This window comes from Somniosus microcephalus, chromosome 6 (genome assembly GCF_052327205.1).
Source record: "Somniosus microcephalus isolate GS21.2 chromosome 6, FLI_Smic_1.0, whole genome shotgun sequence".
NCBI lineage: Eukaryota > Metazoa > Chordata > Chondrichthyes > Squaliformes > Somniosidae > Somniosus > Somniosus microcephalus.
The window spans coordinates 111,065,710-111,084,700 of NC_140992.1; the positions used below are offsets into that span (position 1 = coordinate 111,065,710).

Sequence of the window (18,991 nt, forward strand, 5' to 3'; positions counted from 1 at the left end):
GGGGCCCTACCTGGACCACCGGGGAGCGGGGTGCCGTGCCAGCAGACCGGCACACAAGCGGAATGCCGGGCTGCCAGATCGCGGCAAGGACCCCGCGTTCAAAGACACAGCAAGTAAGTTGGTCGATTTCTTTTTCCCGACCGCCACCTCCCCTTTAGTTATCGCCCCGTGAGCCTCCTGCCACTCTGTTCCCGCCCCCTGAATCGGTCGCTGTCATTGCCCGGCGCAGATTCAGGGGGCACGGGCCAATATTGCAGGCGGAGCGAAAACAGGGCGCTGCGCACTGTGATGATGTCATCATCGCCTGCGCAGTGGAGCGAGGTGCTACCGGTTACCGCCACCGCTAAACTCCCGCTGAATTTAGCAGGAGTCATTAGTGGTGCTGCGCCCGGGCAAAAAGTCGTTTGCGCCCCATTAATGCCCTTGCTAACGAGAGGCACAAATGCACCTAATTTCTAGCCCATTGAGTTTTAAATCTGTGACGTTAAATGGTGGGATGGTCTCCCGGAACAGCCCTGCTCATATGACCTTTTTGGACATTAAGGGAATCAAGGGATATGGAGATAGGGCAGGAAAGTGGAGTTGAGGTAGAAGATCAGCCATGATCTTATTTAATGGTGGAGCAGGCCTGAGGGGCTGCATGGCCTACTCCTGCTCCTATTTCTTATGTTCCTATGACCTCCTGTCTATCACATTAAGCAATCCTGTAGTGAGATCCCAAACAGTGATTTCATGAATATTTTATTTGGTGCATAATATTACATAAATAAAGTTAAAAAAACATAAGGAAAAGAAATAGTACGAAAGAATGTGCAGGAAGCGAGATGGAGGAACTTCCTGTCAGTTTGAATTGATCTGGATTTCAATTTCAGTTATATGTAGATCACTCCAGTTATATATGGTTCTGTAGCGGTTCATGTAGATTGCCACTAAATAAGAGAGTTTGAGATCGACGAACTATAAATAAGTTGTTTATTTACCAGAACAGGATAATTACAGCAGGTAAGATAGCAGGTAAGATAGCTGACTGTAGGAGCACCGTGGTGTAGGTCTTGTCCCAGCGGGGACTCCACGAGGACTAACTAGAAGTTTCCCAGCTCAACTGCCAGCAGGTTCCGAGCTCAACTGCCAGCAGGTTCCGAGCTCAACTGCCAGCAGGTTCCGAGCTCTACTGTTGGAAGGTTCCGAGCTCTGACGTCATGACGTCAGAGTACAGGAGAGAAGCCTGAGTATAGTAACAGACATACAGTAAGGTAAGTTAAAGGGAATTATGTATCTCAATGTAAGGGACAACCGGTGGTACCGCCACAGTTCCATTATAACAACAATTTTGATAGTGCCTTTAAATGTAGTAAATATCCCATGGCACATTATATGTGGTTCAATCTGGCCAGCTCTAGTTACAATCTGAAACCCTTAAATGTTATCAGCCATTAGGCCCTTATTCTGTTAATGCTGCAGGAATTGACATCGATGTACCGCTAATTCATTGACTCATTTTAATAGTGGCCAAACTATGATGCTTTGAAGTTGACATTTCCCAGTTTCAGCCAATAGATTCCAAATCGGAACAGCTCTCCTCATCCCAGCTTCCCGCACATGGTTCCAAGGATGAAAGCAAGGTGGCTTCAATCATTATGTACAAATCTAAATTAGAACACAAGAAAAAGAAGAAATGGACATGGTGTGGACATGGGGCTGTGCTCCAGTCTACAGTAGGTGTGGACATGAGGCTGTGGTCCAGTCTACAGTAGGTGTGGACATGGGGCTGTGGTTCTGTCTACAGTAGGTGTGGACATGAGGCTGTGCTCCAGTCTACAGTAGGTGTGGACATGGGGCTGTGGTTCTGTCTACAGTAGGAGGGGACATGGGGCTGTGGTCCAGTCTACAGTAGGTGTGGACATGGGGCTGTGGTCCAGTCTACAGTAGGTGTGGACATGAGGCTGTGGTCCAGTCTACAGTAGGAGGGGACATGGAGCTGTGGTTCTGTCTACTGTAGGTGTGGACATGGGGCTGTGGTCCAGTTTACAGTAGGTGTGGAGATGGGGCTGTGGTCCAGTCTACAGTAGGTGTGGACATGGGGCTGTGGTCCAGTCTACAGTAGGTGTGGACATGGGGCTGTGATTCTGTCTACAGTAGCTGTGGACATGGGGCTGTGGTCCAGTCTACAGTAGGTGTGGACATGGGGCTGTGGTTCTGTCTACAGTAGGTGTGGACATGGGGCTGTGGTTCTGTCTACAGTAGGTGTGGAGATGGGGCTGTGGTCCAGTCTAGAGTAGGTGTGGACAAGGGGCTGTGATTCTGTCTACAGTAGCTGTGGACATGGGGCTGTGGTCCAGTCTACAGTAGGTGTGGACATGGGGCTGTGGTTCTGTCTACAGTAGCTGTGGACATGGGGCTGTGGTCCAGTCTACAGTAGGTGTGGACATGGGGCTGTGATTCTGTCTACAGTAGGTGTGGACATGGGGCTGTGGTTCTGTCTACAGTAGCTGTGGACATGGGGCTGTGGTCCAGTCTACAGTAGGTGTGGAGATGGGGCTGTGGTCCAGTCTAGAGTAGGTGTGGACAAGGGGCTGTGGTCCAGTCTACAGTAGGTGTGGACATGGGGCTGTGGTCCAGTCTACAGTAGGTGCGGACATGGGGTTGTGGTTCTGTCTAGAGTAGGTGTGGACATGGGGCTGTGGTCCTGTCTACAGTAGGTGTGTACAAGGGGCTGTGGTCCAGTCTACAGTAGGTGTGGACATGGGGCTGTGGTCCTGTCTACAGTAGGTGTGGACAAGGGACTGTGGTCCAGTCTACAGTAGGTGTGGACATGGGGCTGTGGTCCAGTCTACAGTAGGTGCGGACATGGGGTTGTGGTTCTGTCTAGAGTAGGTGTGGACATGGGGCTGTGGTCCTGTCTACAGTAGGTGTGTACAAGGGGCTGTGGTCCAGTCTACAGTAGGTGTGGACATGGGGCTGTGGTTCTGTCTACAGTAGGTGGGGACATGAGGCTGTGGTTCTGTCTACAGTAGGTGTGGACATGGGGCTGTGGTCCAGTCTACAGTAGGTGTGGACATGGGGCTGTGGTCCAGTCTACAGTAGGTGTGGACATGGGGTTGTGGTTCTGTCTAGAGTAGGTGTGGACATGGGGCTGTGGTCCTGTCTACAGTAGGTGTGTACAAGGGGCTGTGGTCCAGTCTACAGTAGGTGTGGACATGGGGCTGTGGTCCTGTCTACAGTAGGTGTGGACAAGGGGCTGTGGTCCAGTCTACAGTAGGTGTGGACATGGGGCTGTGGTTCTGTCTACAGTAGGTGGGGACATGAGGCTGTGGTTCTGTCTACAGTAGGTGTGGACATGGGGCTGTGGTCCAGTCTACAGTAGGTGTGGACATGGGGCTGTGGTTCTGTCTACAGTAGGTGGGGACATGAGGCTGTGGTTCTGTCTACAGTAGGTGTGGACATGGGGCTGTGGTCCAGTCTACAGTAGGTGTGGACATGGGGCTATGGTCCAGTCTACAGTAGGTGTGGACATGGGGCTGTGGTCCTGTCTACAGTAGGTGTGGACATGGGGCTGTGGTCCAGTCTACAGTAGGTGCGGACATGGGGTTGTGGTCCAGTCTACAGTAGGTTGGGACAGGGGGCTGTGGTTCTGTCTACAGTAGGTGTGGACATGAGGCAGTGGTTCTGTCTACAGTAGGTGTGGACATGGGGCTGTGGTTCTGTCTACGGTAAGTGGGGACATGGGGCTGTGGTCCAGTCTACGGTGGGTGGGGACATGGGGCTGTGGTCCAGTCTACAGTAGGTGTGGAGAAGGGTTTTTGTCTAATCTGCAGAAGGTGCAGATATGAGTGATCTCCTCCATGACGGGTTATGATGAGCATCCTTCATCGGTCACTAGTTTGGTAGTTCTGGACCAGACGAGCTGCATGGCCCCAATTCTGTCAGCATCCTGGACATGGTAAACCTGAAACTAGAGAGAGTGGAAGAAAATGAATATTCAGCGTCCTTTACAGCTCATCTGTGAAAGTAGCTACAAATGTGAATGGCATTTACAGTTCCTAATTCAGGTAGTATACCCAACAGGCCTGTGTACCATCGCATTTAGATGGTGAGTGCACAGAAATTTCCTTTGACAATGGGACAACTCCTGAATCGAGAGGGGTTTGGAAGATTATAGCTGAAGCATCTGCAGTTTCATCCTCTACTTCCTTTAAAACCCTGTGGTGGAAACCATCAGGTCCTGGGGATTCAAAGCAATATAATGCCACAGAAAACCAGCTTTTTAGCCCAGGTTTCATTGCCTGTACACTCGTCAGCACAGCCAGTGAATAAGCCAGCAGTGCTTGTAGCAAGATCCAGCTAGGTATTAGCTACCCATTTGCTGCAGTAACTGTGGGGGTAATTTTAACCCTACTCACCCAGCGGAGGTCTGGCGGGTGGGCAGTTGCAATTGCCCAGGTTACTTGCCCACCAGGACCCCATCATCTGCAATTTCAACCTGCTCTCTTGAACAGGCAGCAAGGACACCAGCCCAAAGCTGGTGAGTTCTTCTTTACATATGCATGGACAAGTCCCAATGACGTCATCGGGATCCGACTGCAATTTTAATTGAGATCTGAGTGGGGAAGTCCAAAGCATCCATATACACAGAGAACAAAGGTAAATCCAGCACTGACCCTAACTCCTTAAACTCCCTCTGCAAGAATTCAAACATACTTCAGTCCACGTCATTGGTTCCAACATGGACCCTTCCCAGGAGTTTTTCCAACCTTGCTGTAATGTCTTTTACCCTGGCACTAGGGCAGCAACATATCAATTATGACTTCCAGACATAGTATAATGATACAGCATCTGCCATGTGTCTGCCCATTTCACCAGTCTGTCTATGTCCTACTGAAGTCTGTCGCTATTCTCCTCACTATTTACTACATTTCTGAGTTTCGTGCCATCTGCAAACTTTGAAATTATGGCCTGTATACCCAAGTATATACAACTGAAGCATAGCTTCCTCCCCTTTGTATTCCAGCTCCCTTGAGATAAAGACTAACATTGCATTGGTCTTTTTGGACCTGTCCTATAGTTTTAAGTGATTTGTACACTTGGACTCCCAAATCTCTTTGCTCCTGTACAGTTCCTAATTTCTCATCAGTTAGAAAGTAAGCTTGCAGGGAACATAAAAACTGACTGTAAAAGCTTCGATAGACATGTGAAGAGAAAAAGATTGGTGAAGTCAAGCGTAGGTCCCTTGCAGTCAGAATCAGGGGAATTTATAATGGGGAACAAAGAAATGGCAGGCAATTAAATACATACTTTGGTTCTGTCTAGACAAAGGAGGACACATATAACCTTCCAGAGATTTCGGGGAACATAGGGTCTAATGAGAGGGAGGAATTGAATGAAATCAGTATTTGTAGGGAAATGGTGTTAGGGAAATTAACGGGATTGAAGGCCAATAAATCCCCAGGACCTGATAATCTACATCCTAGGGTACTTAAAGAAGTAGCCCTAGAAATAGTAGATGTATTGCTGGTCATCTTCCAAAATTCTATAGACTCTGGAGTAGTTCCCATGGATTGAAGGGTAGCTAATGTAACCCCACTATTTAAAAAAGGTGGTAGAGAGAAAACGGGGAATTATAGACCAATAAGCCTGACATCGATAGTGGGGAAAATGCTAGAGTCCATTATAAAAGATGGACAAAGTCAACATGGATTTACAAAAGGTAAATCATGCTTGACTAATCTACTGGAATTTTTTGAGGATGTAACTGGTAGAATAGATAAGGGAGAACCAGTGGATGTGGTGTATTTGGACTTTCAGAAGGCTTTCGACAAGGTCCTGCATAAGAGACTAGCGTGCAAAGTTAAAGCACATGGGATTGGGGGTAAGGTACTGACTTGGATAGAGAACTGGTTGGCAGACAGGAAGCAAAGAGTTGGAATAAACGGGTCTTTTTCCGAGAGGCAGGCAGTGACTAGTGGGGTACCGCAAGGATCGGTGCTAGGACCCCAGCTATTCACAATATATATTAATGATCTAGACGAGGGAACTAGATGTAATATCTCCAAGTTTGCAGATGACACAAAGCTGGGTGGGCGTGTGTGCTGTGAGGAGGATGCAGAGAAACTCCAATATGATTTGGACAGGTTGGGTGATTGGGCAGATGCATGGCAGATGCAGTATAATGTGGATAAATGCGAGGTTATCCACTTTGGTGGCAAAAACAGGAAGACAGATTATTATCTGAAAGGCAATAGATTGGGAAAAGGAGAAGTGCAACGAGACCTGGGTGTCCTTGTGCACCAGTCGCTGAAGGTAAGCATGCAGGTGCAGCAGGCGGTTAAGAAGGCAAATGGTATGTTGGCCTTCGTAGCGGGAGGATTCGAGTACAGGAGCAAGGATGTCTTGCTGCAGTTGTACAGGGCCTTGGTGAGACCACACCTTGAGTATTATGTGCAGTTTTGGTCGCCTTATCTGAGGAAGGATGTTCTTGCCATGGAGGGAATGCAGCGAAGATTCACCAGACTGATACCTGGGATGGTAGAAATGATGTATGAGGAGAGATTGAGTCGATTAGGCTTATATTCGCTAGAGTTTAGAAGAATGAGAGGGGATCTCATTGAAACTTATAAAATTCTAACAGGACTAGACAGACGAGATGCAGGAAGGATGTTCCCAATGGCGGGGGAGTCCAGAACCAGGGGTCACAGTCTAAGGATAAGGGGTAAGTCATTTAGGACTGAGATGAGGAGGAATTTCTTCACCCAAACAGTGGTGAACCTGTGGAATTCTCTACCACAGAAGGCAGTTGAGGCCAATTTATTAAATATATTCAAGAAGGAGTTAGATATATTTCTTAAGGCTAAAGGGATCAAGGGATATGGGGAGAAAGCAGGGACAGGGTACTGAATTTGAATGATCAGCCATGATCTCATTAAATGGCGGAACAGGCTCGAGGAGCCGAATGGCCTACTCCTGCTCCTATCTTCTATGTTTCTATGTTTCTATTCCAATTTATCTTTCTTGGGTCCAAAGTGGATGACCTCACACTTGCCCACATTAAACTGCATCTGCCATAGCTTTGCCCACGCACTTAACCTGTCTATGTCCCTTTGCAACTTCCTGATCCCACCTGCACTACTTACTGTCCTTCCTAAATTAGTGTCACCTGCAAACTTGGATATACAACTCTCTACTCCTTCATCCAAGTCATTAATAAATATGGTGAAAAGTTGAGGCCCCAGGACAGATCTCTGGTGAACACCGCTTTTCACACCCAGTTCATTTTTCTGTACCAATAAGCAGGCTAAGCCCAGTGGCACTGAGTAATGAGTGGCCTAACCAGAGTTCCTTAAAGGGACCATTGGAGGACACTCCTGAAACAGGTACGTCACTTTTTAAAAATATTTTTGTGGGCTCAGGAAGTGTATTAATGTCAGTATCCTTTAACTGGCATTCTTAATAAATTAAAATGTCACTCAAATAGATCCCAGGGATGTTTAGTGAGGAAAGATGAAATGTGCTAGAATAGGGGTTTCTGTACCGAAGCTGTGCTGTACCTCAGCTGGGAGTGTTTAATGGTGCAGTGTAGAGGGAGCTTTACTCTGTATCTAATCCATGCTGTACCTGCCCTGGGAGTGTTTGATGGGACAGTGTAGAGGGGGCTTTACTCTGTAACTAACCCGTGCTGTACCTGCCCTGGGAGTGTTTGATGGGACAGTGGAGAGGCAGCTTTACTCTGTATCTAACCCGTGCTGTACCTGCCCTAGGAGTGTTTGATGGGACAGTGGAGAGGGAGCTTTACTCTGTACCTAACCCGTGCTGTACCTGAGTTGGGAGTGTTTGATGAGATAGTGTGGAGGGAGCTTTACTCTGTATCTAACCCATGCTGTACCTGAGCTGGGAGTGTTTGATGGGCAGTGTAGAGGGAGCGTTACACTGTATCTAACGCATGCTGTACCTGAGTTGGGAGTGTTTGACGGGAAAATGTGTAGAGGGAGATTTACTCTGCATCTAACCTGTGCTGTACCTGCCCTGGGAGTGTTTAATGGAGAGTGTAGAGGGAGCTTTACGCTGTATCTAATCCGTGCTGTACCTGCCCTGTGAGTGTTTGATGGGACAGTGTAGAGGGGGCTTTACTCTGTAACTAACCTGTGCTGTACCTACCCTGGGAGTGTTTAATGGAGAGTGTAGAGGGAGCTTTACTCTGTATCTAACCCGTGTTGTACCTGCCCTGGGAGTGTTTGATGGGAAAGTGTAGAGGGGACTTTACTCTGTAACTAACCTGTGCTGTACCTGCCCTGGGAGTGTTTGATGGGAAAGTGTAGAGGGGGCTTTACTCTGTATCTAACCCGTGCTGTACCTGAGTTGGGAGTGTTTGATGAGACAGTGTAGAGGGAGATTTACTCTGTATCTAACCCGTGCTGTACCTGAGCTGGGAGTGTTTGATGGGACAGTGTAGAGGGGACTTTACTCTGTATCTAACCCATGCTGTACCTGCCCTGGGAGTGTTTGATGGGAAAGTGTAGAGGGGGCTTTACTCTGTATCAACCCGTGCTGTACCTGAGTTGGGAGTGTTTGATGAGACAGTGTAGAGGGAGATTTACTCTGTATCTAACCCGTGCTGTACCTGAGCTGGGAGTGTTTGATGGGACAGTGTAGAGGGAGCTTTACTCTGTATCTAATGCATGCTGTACATGAGCTGGGTGTGTTTAATGGAGAGTGTAGAGGGAGCTTTACTCTGTATCTAACCCGTGCTGTACCTGCCCTGGGAGTGTTTAATGGGCGAATGCAGAGGAAGCTTTACTCTGTTTCTAACCCATGCTGTCCCTGCCCTGGGAGTGTTTGATGGGACAGTGTAGAGGGAGCTTTACTCTGTATCTAACACGTGCAGTACCTGCCCTGGGAGTGTTTGATGGGAAAGTGTAGAGGGGACTTTACTCTGTAACTAACCTGTGCTGTACCTGCCCTGGGAGTGTTTGATGGGAAAGTGTAGAGGGGGCTTTACTCTGTATCTAGCCCATGCTGTACCTGAGTTGGAAGTGTTTGATGAGACAGTGTGGAGGGAGATTTACTCTGTATCTAACCCGTGCTGTACCTGCCCTGGGAGTGTTTGATGGGACAGTGTAGAGGGAGCTTTGCTCTGTATCTAACCCGTGCTGCACCTACGTTGGGAGTGTTTAATGGAGAGTGTAGAGGGAGCTTTACTCTGTATCTAACCCATGCTTTACACGCCCTGGGAGTGTTTGATGGCACAGTGGAGAGGGAGCATTACTCTGTATCTAACCCATGCTGAACTGAGTTGGGAGTGTTTGATGAGACAGTGTCGAGGGAGCTTTACTCTGTATCTAACCTGTGCTGTACCTGCCCTGGGATTGTTTGATGTGGCAGCGTAGAGGGAGCTTTACTCCGTATCAAACCCGTGCTGTACCTGCCATGGGAGTGTTTGATGGGACAGTGTAGAGGGGGCTTTACTCTGTTACGAACCTGTGCTGTACCTACCCTAGGAGTGTTTAATGGGAGAGTGTAGAGGGTGCTTTATCTGTATCTAAACCGTGCTGTACCTGCCCTGGGAGTGTTTAATGGGAGAGTGCAGAGGAAGCTTTACTCTGTATCTAACCCGTGCTGTACCTGAGTTGGGAGTGTTTGATGAGACAGTGTAGAGGGAGCTTTACTCTGTATCTAACGCATGCTGTACCTGCCCTGGGAGTGTTTGATGGGGCAGTGTAGAGGGAGCTTTACTCTGTATCTAACCCGTGCTGCACCTAAGCTGGGAGTGTTTGATGGGACAGTGTGGAGGGAGCTTTACTCTGTATCTAACCCATGCTGTACCTGCCCTGGGAGTGTTTGATGGGACAGTGATGAGGGAGCGTTACTCTGTATCTAACCCATGCTGTACCTGCCCTGGGAGTGTTTGATGGGACAGTGTAGAGGGAGCTTTACTCTGTATCTAATCTGTGCTGTACCTGCCCTGGGAGTGTTTGATGAGAAAATGTAGAGGGAGCTTTACTCTGTATCTAACCCATGCTGTACCTGACCTGGGAGTGTTTGATGGCACAGTGGAGAGGGAGCTTTACTCTGTATCTAACCCATGCTGTACCTGAGTTGGGAGTGTTTAATGGGACAGTGTAGAGGGAGCTTTACTCTGTATCTAACCTGTGCTGTACCTGAGCTGGGAGTGTTTGATGGGACAGTGCAGAGGGAGCTTTACTCTGTATCTAACCCATGCTGTACCTGAGTTGGGAGTGTTTGATGAGACAGTGTAGAGGGAGCTTTACTCTGTATCTAACCTGTGCTGTACCTGAGCTGGGAGTGTTTGATGGGACAGTGCAGAGGCAGCTTTACTCTGTATCTAACCCATTCTGTACCTGCCCAGGGAGTGTTTGATGGGGCAGTGTAGAGGGAGCTTTACTCTGTATCTAACCCGTGCTGTACCTGAGCTGGGAGTGTTTGATGGGGCAGTGTAGAGGGAGCTTTACTCTGTATCTATCCCATGCTGTACCTGCCCTGGGAGTGTTTGATGGGACAGTGTAGAGGGAGCTTTTCTCTGTATCTAATGTGTGCTGTACCTGCCCTGGGAGTGTTTGATGGAGAGAGTAGAGGGAGCTTTACTCTGTATATAATCTGTGCTGTACCTGCCCTGGGAGTGTTTGATGGGAAAGTGTAGGGGGAGCTTTACTCTCTATCTAACCGATGCTCTACCTGCCCTGGGAATGTTTGATGGGACAGTGTAGAGGGAGTTTACTCTCTATCTAACGCGTACAGTACCTGACCTGGGAGTGTTTGATGGGGCAGTGTAGAGGGAGCTTTACTCTGTAACTAACCTGTGCTGTACCTGCCCTGGGAGTGTTTAATGGAGAGTGTAGAGGGAGCTTTACTCTGTATCTAACCCGTACTGTACCTGACCTGGGAGTGTTTGATGGGACAGTGTAGAGGGGGCTTTACTCTGTTACTAGCATGTGCTGTACCTGCCCTGGGAGTATTTAATGGGAGAGTGCAGAGGGAGCTTTACTCTGTATCTATCCCATGCTGTACCTGCCCTGGGAGTGTTTAATGGGAGAGTGCAGAGGGAGCTTTACTCTGTATCTAACCCATGCTGTGCCTGCCCTGGGAGTGTTTGATGGGACAGTGGAGAGGGAGCTTTACTCTCTATCTAACCTGTGCTGTACCTGAGCTGGGAGTGTTTGATGGGACAGTGTAGAGGGGGCTTTACTCTGTTACGAACCTGTGCTGTACCTACCCTAGGAGTGTTTAATGGGAGAGTGTAGAGGGTGCTTTATCTGTATCTAAACCGTGCTGTACCTGCCCTGGGAGTGTTTAATGGGAGAGTGCAGAGGAAGCTTTACTCTGTATCTAACCCGTGCTGTACCTGAGTTGGGAGTGTTTGATGAGACAGTGTAGAGGGAGCTTTACTCTGTATCTAACGCATGCTGTACCTGCCCTGGGAGTGTTTGATGGGGCAGTGTAGAGGGAGCTTTACTCTGTATCTAACCCGTGCTGCACCTAAGCTGGGAGTGTTTGATGGGACAGTGTGGAGGGAGCTTTACTCTGTATCTAACCCATGCTGTACCTGCCCTGGGAGTGTTTGATGGGACAGTGATGAGGGAGCGTTACTCTGTATCTAACCCATGCTGTACCTGCCCTGGGAGTGTTTGATGGGACAGTGTAGAGGGAGCTTTACTCTGTATCTAATCTGTGCTGTACCTGCCCTGGGAGTGTTTGATGAGAAAATGTAGAGGGAGCTTTACTCTGTATCTAACCCATGCTGTACCTGACCTGGGAGTGTTTGATGGCACAGTGGAGAGGGAGCTTTACTCTGTATCTAACCCATGCTGTACCTGAGTTGGGAGTGTTTAATGGGACAGTGTAGAGGGAGCTTTACTCTGTATCTAACCTGTGCTGTACCTGAGCTGGGAGTGTTTGATGGGACAGTGCAGAGGGAGCTTTACTCTGTATCTAACCCATGCTGTACCTGAGTTGGGAGTGTTTGATGAGACAGTGTAGAGGGAGCTTTACTCTGTATCTAACCTGTGCTGTACCTGAGCTGGGAGTGTTTGATGGGACAGTGCAGAGGCAGCTTTACTCTGTATCTAACCCATTCTGTACCTGCCCAGGGAGTGTTTGATGGGGCAGTGTAGAGGGAGCTTTACTCTGTATCTAACCCGTGCTGTACCTGAGCTGGGAGTGTTTGATGGGGCAGTGTAGAGGGAGCTTTACTCTGTATCTATCCCATGCTGTACCTGCCCTGGGAGTGTTTGATGGGACAGTGTAGAGGGAGCTTTTCTCTGTATCTAATGTGTGCTGTACCTGCCCTGGGAGTGTTTGATGGAGAGAGTAGAGGGAGCTTTACTCTGTATATAATCTGTGCTGTACCTGCCCTGGGAGTGCTTGATGGGAAAGTGTAGGGGGAGCTTTACTCTCTATCTAACCGATGCTCTACCTGCCCTGGGAATGTTTGATGGGACAGTGTAGAGGGAGTTTACTCTCTATCTAACGCGTACAGTACCTGACCTGGGAGTGTTTGATGGGGCAGTGTAGAGGGAGCTTTACTCTGTAACTAACCTGTGCTGTACCTGCCCTGGGAGTGTTTAATGGAGAGTGTAGAGGGAGCTTTACTCTGTATCTAACCCGTACTGTACCTGACCTGGGAGTGTTTGATGGGACAGTGTAGAGGGGGCTTTACTCTGTTACTAGCATGTGCTGTACCTGCCCTGGGAGTATTTAATGGGAGAGTGCAGAGGGAGCTTTACTCTGTATCTAACCCATGCTGTACCTGCCCTGGGAGTGTTTAATGGGAGAGTGCAGAGGGAGCTTTACTCTGTATCTAACCCATGCTGTGCCTGCCCTGGGAGTGTTTGATGGGACAGTGGAGAGGGAGCTTTACTCTCTATCTAACCTGTGCTGTACCTGAGCTGGGAGTGTTTGATGGGACAGTGTAGAGGGAGCTTTACTCTGTATCTAACCCATGCTGTACCTGCCCTGGGAGTGTTTGATGGGACAGTGTAGAGGGAGCTTTGCTCTGTATCTAACGCATGCTGTACCTGATCTGGGGATTTTTGATTGGACAGGAATGTTGATTAGTTTTTCAGTCCCCCATGTTCTCTCCTCAATCCCTTCCAAAACAAGATCCAGAAGTTTACCTTGTTTAGGATGATGTCAAAGTAGGCTGTTTTCCAGTAAAGTCCCTCACCGTCCTGGATGTGTAGTAGCATCTTCACGTAACTGTCAATGTGCTGGCGCTGCGCGGGTAAGAGGTGGGTCACATGTATCTGTAGGTATTTTTCGGGGTTATCAGTGAAATCTTCCACCTTGCTATAAATGGTTTGAAAGTCAAACTGAGGCTGAAAATCCTCATGGAAAAGGTTGATCTCGTGCATGAAGTAGTTGGGGAGATTCCTGAGCACAAGGCACCGGAGCAGCACCACCAACATCCGATAAACAGACGACTCCAGGTCAACCCAGTCTTCTGGAGCTGGAAAAAACTTCATGGCCCAGAGCAACACCATCTGGTAAAATAAAAAGTATAGCTGCTAACCGGAAAGAATTTCACATAGGATTGCTAACGTTCACTGAATCCAAAACAGATCATTGTCAGGCATGGGACTTAAATAACTTTATTAAAAAAAATCTTTTTACTTATTCTTGGGATCTGGGCGTCTCTAGCAAGGCCAGCATTTATTGCCAATCCCTAGTTGCCCTTGAGAAGGTGATGATCAGCTGCCTTCCTGATCCGCTGCAGTCTGTGCGGTGAAGGTACTCCCACAGCACAGTTAGGTGGGGAGTTCCATGACTTTGACCCAGTGACGATGAAGGAACAGCGATATATGTCCAAGTCAGGAAGGTGTGTAACATGGAGGGGAATTTGGAGGTGATGGTGTTTCTCGAAAAAGCTTTGGCAAGTTGCTGCATTGCTTTTCACTCTCTCTCCTTTAGATGATTCACATTTAGATACAGGGCCATTAGCAAGTGGGACGGACAGCAACTCTCTTTGGCGGTCCTGGTGGATGTCTCGTGGATATTGACTATGTAACTCATCTCACTAGGCCTTTCTATCAATGGATACAGGCCTACCTACAGAGCCTATAATTTGTGATGCCTGACTGGCAATAGAACCAACATGCTCTGGCCCATCTGGTACTCCTGGTCATAGCAGTCTTCCTGGGAGCCCTGTGTACCTTCTGAATTATCCAATGCTTGCTCAACAAACAGTCTGAACACGTACTTGGGTCATCCATCAATTCAAGTACATTTCTGTCTTTGTTAGTTGGTTGTCCCTGACCCTTCCTCTCTGATTAGTAGGAGCAGACTGCGCACGCAGTGTCCATATAGCAAGTCAAATGGTCAGAACCCTGTAAATCCTCGGAATACCACCCTGAGTAAATGCGGCAACGTTTTATCCCAACACTCGGGGCTCTGCATCCGAGTCAGGATCCCGTTAAAACCCTCTACCAGCCTGCTCATCTGAGGATGGTATGGGATGGTTCGAAGTTGTTTTATTTGGCACTGTTGTCATAATTGAGTGACTAACTGAGACATCTCAGGTGGATGTAAAAGATCCCATGGCACTATTTCGTAAAAGAGTAGGAGAGTTATCCCCGGTGTCCTGCCCAATATTTATCCCTCAAGTGTCAGCTGTGGCTCAGTGGGTACCACCCTCGTCTCTGAGTCAGAAGATTGTGGGTTCAAGTCCCACTCCAGGGACTCGAGCACATAAAGCTAGGCTGACCTCCAGTGCAGTGCTGAGGGAGTACTGCACTGTCAGAGGTGCTATCTTTCAGATGAGACGTTAAACCGAGGCCCCGTCTGCCCTCTCAGGTGGACATAAAAGATCCCATGGCACTATTTCGAAGAAGAGCAGGGGGGTTATCCCCGGTGTCCTGACCAATATTTATCCCTCAACCAACATCACAAAAACAGATTATCTGGTCATTATCACATTGCTGTTTGTGGGACCTTGCTGTGCACAAATTGGCTGCCACATTTCCCACATTACAGCAGTGACTACACTTCAAAAGTACTTCATTGGCTGTAAAGTGCTTTGGGGCGCCTGGTGGTCATCAAAGGCGCTATATAAATGCAAGTCTTTCTTTCTTATAAAACTAGCTGATCAGATGATTATCAAAGGGATGATGGGATTTTTTTTAATACATATCCGTCTTCTCACCTCCAAGGTCAGAATTCTGCTAGTCTGCTCACTGAGATCCAATGGTGCAGGAAATAGCAGCGTGCAGTTGGAGGGTTTGGTGGGAAATAACTATGTGAGGTATGTGATGCGGCCTAAGGATTTACACTGTAAGTGGTAGAAATGGAGAATGCAACAATGCCAGCTGAGAGGAGCTGTGCACGGACAGCCTCAGTTCCGCCTCCTCCAATCAAACAATGAAATATACACAATACATCCAGATCTCCAGACAATCAATCACAATGCAGTCCCCATAGATGGCAAGGATATACCCATCCAAAGGAATGGTTGAGGTAATCGAAATTATACATGAACAAACTCATATGAGCCATTTGGGACTACAGATGAAATTCTATGGTTTATCTACGTTTGGTTTGACCCTTGGATGATTATGTCACTCTCTCTTTAAAAGGACTCTTACTACAGATTCAATATACACATACTATTTTTATATAGAAATAGATTACTCACCTGCAGCTGCTTAAATGTGAGTCCTCTCTTGTGTTCCTCTGGAAGCCAGCGGTCAGTTTTAATCCTGTCCAGTAGGCACAGGCTGTCCAGACGATGACCCCCATCAGCATCCGCTTTCTCCAGCAACTTCCACACCGGTCGTTCAAAACAAAATCTGGATTTGGAACACACAACATGGATCACCTTCATGGCAACACCTTAGTTCTTCTAAGGTAGACCTGAGATAGGAAGTGTCGAAGGTAGTAGGTTTTGACATTAATGACTATTGGCATTCCCCAGGCGCCCAGATAGTGCACCCTGCGGTGGTGGTGGGGCTGGTGATGGTGATGGTAATGGGAGATCTATCATGAAGCGGTACTGAGTCTACTATAATATTCAGCAGAAAGTTGCCTGTAATATGTAAGAATGTAATCTGGACCAAGTTTTTTAGGTCATTTGAGAATAGTGTAATGGCAGACGCTTATTGCGTACCCTGACTTGGCTTTATGGTGCTTCATCCTGCAAGATACTTTTGCAAGATGCTCCAACCTGAATTGCGACTGGGTACTGCTGCTCATCATGGCATTAGACACCAGCACTACTGCTCACCTTGATGATAGATCCCAACACTGGTACCATGGCAATGGATCATCAGCCCACCTTCATTAGGCTGACCACCAGGTCACTTCTGAGATTATCCTAACTTTAGCATTTTGTCTGCTCCGAGGCTAACCATGCCAAGGGATTTAACCTGGATCCTGGCCAGCAAAGGAGACTTCACAGTCTGGATTCTGGACATCTCACAAGTGCCAATTTAATCTTAATAATATCATTAATAAAGAGTTTAAACAGTGTGATCCTTATAACATTGCAAATAACCAAAGAGTACAGTATGTGAACGGTTCAAAATGAAACTTTCTGTCTGTGAAGTTAAACACAAAAACAAAGGCCAAGCTTCCCCAGAGGTGACTGGGGTACAGGACAAAATCCATTATATTATCATTATTGAAGCCATTGATTTACATCCTTTCATCTCTAACACCTCACTTCAAATCCAAATCACAGTGAGGATGCTGAATTGGTGGAATTGAACGATAAGCACCAACCTATTTTCAGTGTTCTATTTGCATCATAAACTGCAAAAAAAAAAGAACTTTTATTTCGATGGAAATGTGGATAGAATTACAGAATTTGATTCCCAAAACACTGGCAAAAATCCCAGAAACCTGAGTAATGAAAATCAGTCACTGTAAATCAGAAGCCCCAATTATAATATGGGAAGAAGCTGCATTTACCTCCATCGGTAGTAAGTCCCATTGCTGATGTCAATGTTCTCAGGTGTTACCTGCTTAGTTGTCTCTGTAAGAACCTTCTCATTCTGATTTCCATCCCTAAGAAACTTCTCTATTGCTCTCCGAACCACTGGAATGATGTTAACTCGTAAAGGCTTCATCCCATTTCTTAGAACCAGTGTTATTCGAGGACCATCAAAATTTAACAAAGAAGCATTCACATCTCCTGTCGAGGAAGAGGTGTACAGTGGTGAGAGATTACACTAAACTCAAGCAAGGTATGTGATTAAACCTATTACACTTTCTTGAAGTAGAGTCACTGTAACAGACTAGTGTGGCTTTAGACAAAGACTGCTGACATCAAGTAGCATTATCACTAGGATTTCCTATTATCTGGATATAAGTGCTTGAGGTTAATCACAGATACACAACACTCTACATTCACATTTACAACAACCTACAACAGCAGCGTTATCACACAGAATTTGACATCAAGCCACATAAGAAGATATTAGGACAGGTGAGCAAAAGCTTGGTTTTAAGGAGTGTCTTAAAGGAGGAGAGAGAGGTAGAGTAGCAGAGAGATTTAGGGAGGGAATTCCAGAGCTTAGGTCCGAGGCAGTTGAAGGCACATCCGCAAGAGGCCAGATTTGGAGGAGCGCAGAGATCTCGAAGGACTGCAGGGCTGGAGGAGGTTACAGAGATAGGGAGGGGCGAGGCCATGAAGGAATTTGAAAACAAGGATAAGAATTTTAACATTGAGACATTGCTGGACTGAGAGCCAATGTAGGTCAGCGAGCACAGGGGCGATGGGTGAATAGGACTTGGTGCGAGTTAGGACACGGGCAGCAGAGTTTTGGATGAGCTCAAGTTTACGGAGGGTGAAAGATGGGAGGCCGGCCAGGAGAGCATTGTAATAGTCAAGTCTGGAGGTAACAAAGGCATGGATGAGGTGAGGGCTTTAACAGCAGATGAGCTGAGGTAGGGACGGAGATGGGCGATGATACGTAGGCAGTCTTGGTGATGGAGAGGATTTATAGCATTATAACATATCATAAACCCCAGAACTGTGCCTGTATCATTTGTGAAACATGTTCTACAGCAAGGTCTATACCACAAGGTTTGTCAAAGTCTTGTCATCTCTAGAATTGATCCAGACCAGTCAAAGAGGCAAGAAGGTGAGGGTCTCTATGATGGGACACTTAGAATATATTGGAGCAATGTCTTTAATCCTCTGGCACCTTACTTCTCATCCAGCTAAGATATTGAGGATGCTGAATTGGTGGGATTGCACTACAGGGCATTATAAGGGTCAAGGAAAGAAAGAACGTAATGCCTTATCACATCCTTAGGGCATCCCAAACACCTCACAGACAATGAAGTACTTTCAAGTGCAGTCACTGTTGTCAGATAGACAAATGCAGCAACCACTTTGTGAGTAGTAAGATCCCACAAATGGCAACTGAATCACAATGACTTGATAATCTGTTTTTGGTGCTGGCGGTTGAGAAAGGAGAATATTTTCTTCTTGAAAACGTGCCATGGAATGCTTTACACCAAACTGCAATGAAAGTAGTACAGAGACTGGGCAAATTACTGTCAGTGTGAAATGTCCAATGCCATGATAACAAAAGCTGAGGATGACGATGCAAATAAATAAGCATTTTTAAATGCAAGTTTATGAATTGGTTTCTTTATTGTTGGCCCAATTGACTCAAAATTCATTTTTTTTTACGAAAGCAAAATACTGCGGATGCTGGAAATCTAAGCTAAAAATAGAAAATGCTGGAAATACTCAGCAGGTCAGGCAGCATCTGTGGAGAGAGAAACAGTTAAGGTTTCAGGTCGATGACACTTCGTCAGAACTGGAACAAGCTGGAGATCGAACAGGTTTTTAAGCACGTGTAGGGGCAGGGAAAGGGGGGGAGGGGAGGAAAGAACAAAAGGGAAGGTCTGTGATAGGATGGAAGGCAGGAGAGATTAAGAGACATTAAGAGATGGTGCAAGGCAGCGTGGATAAATGCGAGGTTATCCACTTTGGTGTCAAAAACAGGAAGGCAGATTATTATCTGAATGGCAATAGATT

At 47.1% G+C, this 18,991-nt stretch overlaps 1 protein-coding gene across 1 annotated transcript in view; it reads right to left on the reverse strand.

Moving 5' to 3' along the window:
* Window positions 1–723: 723 nt before the first annotated feature.
* Window positions 724–18,991, reverse strand: part of LOC147115990 (protein mab-21-like 4) — a 49,740-nt gene continuing 31,472 nt past the window's right edge. The window contains exons 2-5 of the mRNA XM_085990682.1: window positions 16,909–17,131; window positions 15,635–15,788; window positions 13,122–13,487; window positions 724–3,952 (exon numbers count right to left, since the gene is read on the reverse strand). Coding sequence (XP_085846808.1) covers window positions 3,851–3,952; window positions 13,122–13,487; window positions 15,635–15,788; window positions 16,909–17,131 — 845 coding nt within the window. The 3' untranslated portion in view covers window positions 724–3,850. The remainder of the gene's footprint in view (window positions 3,953–13,121; window positions 13,488–15,634; window positions 15,789–16,908; window positions 17,132–18,991) is intronic.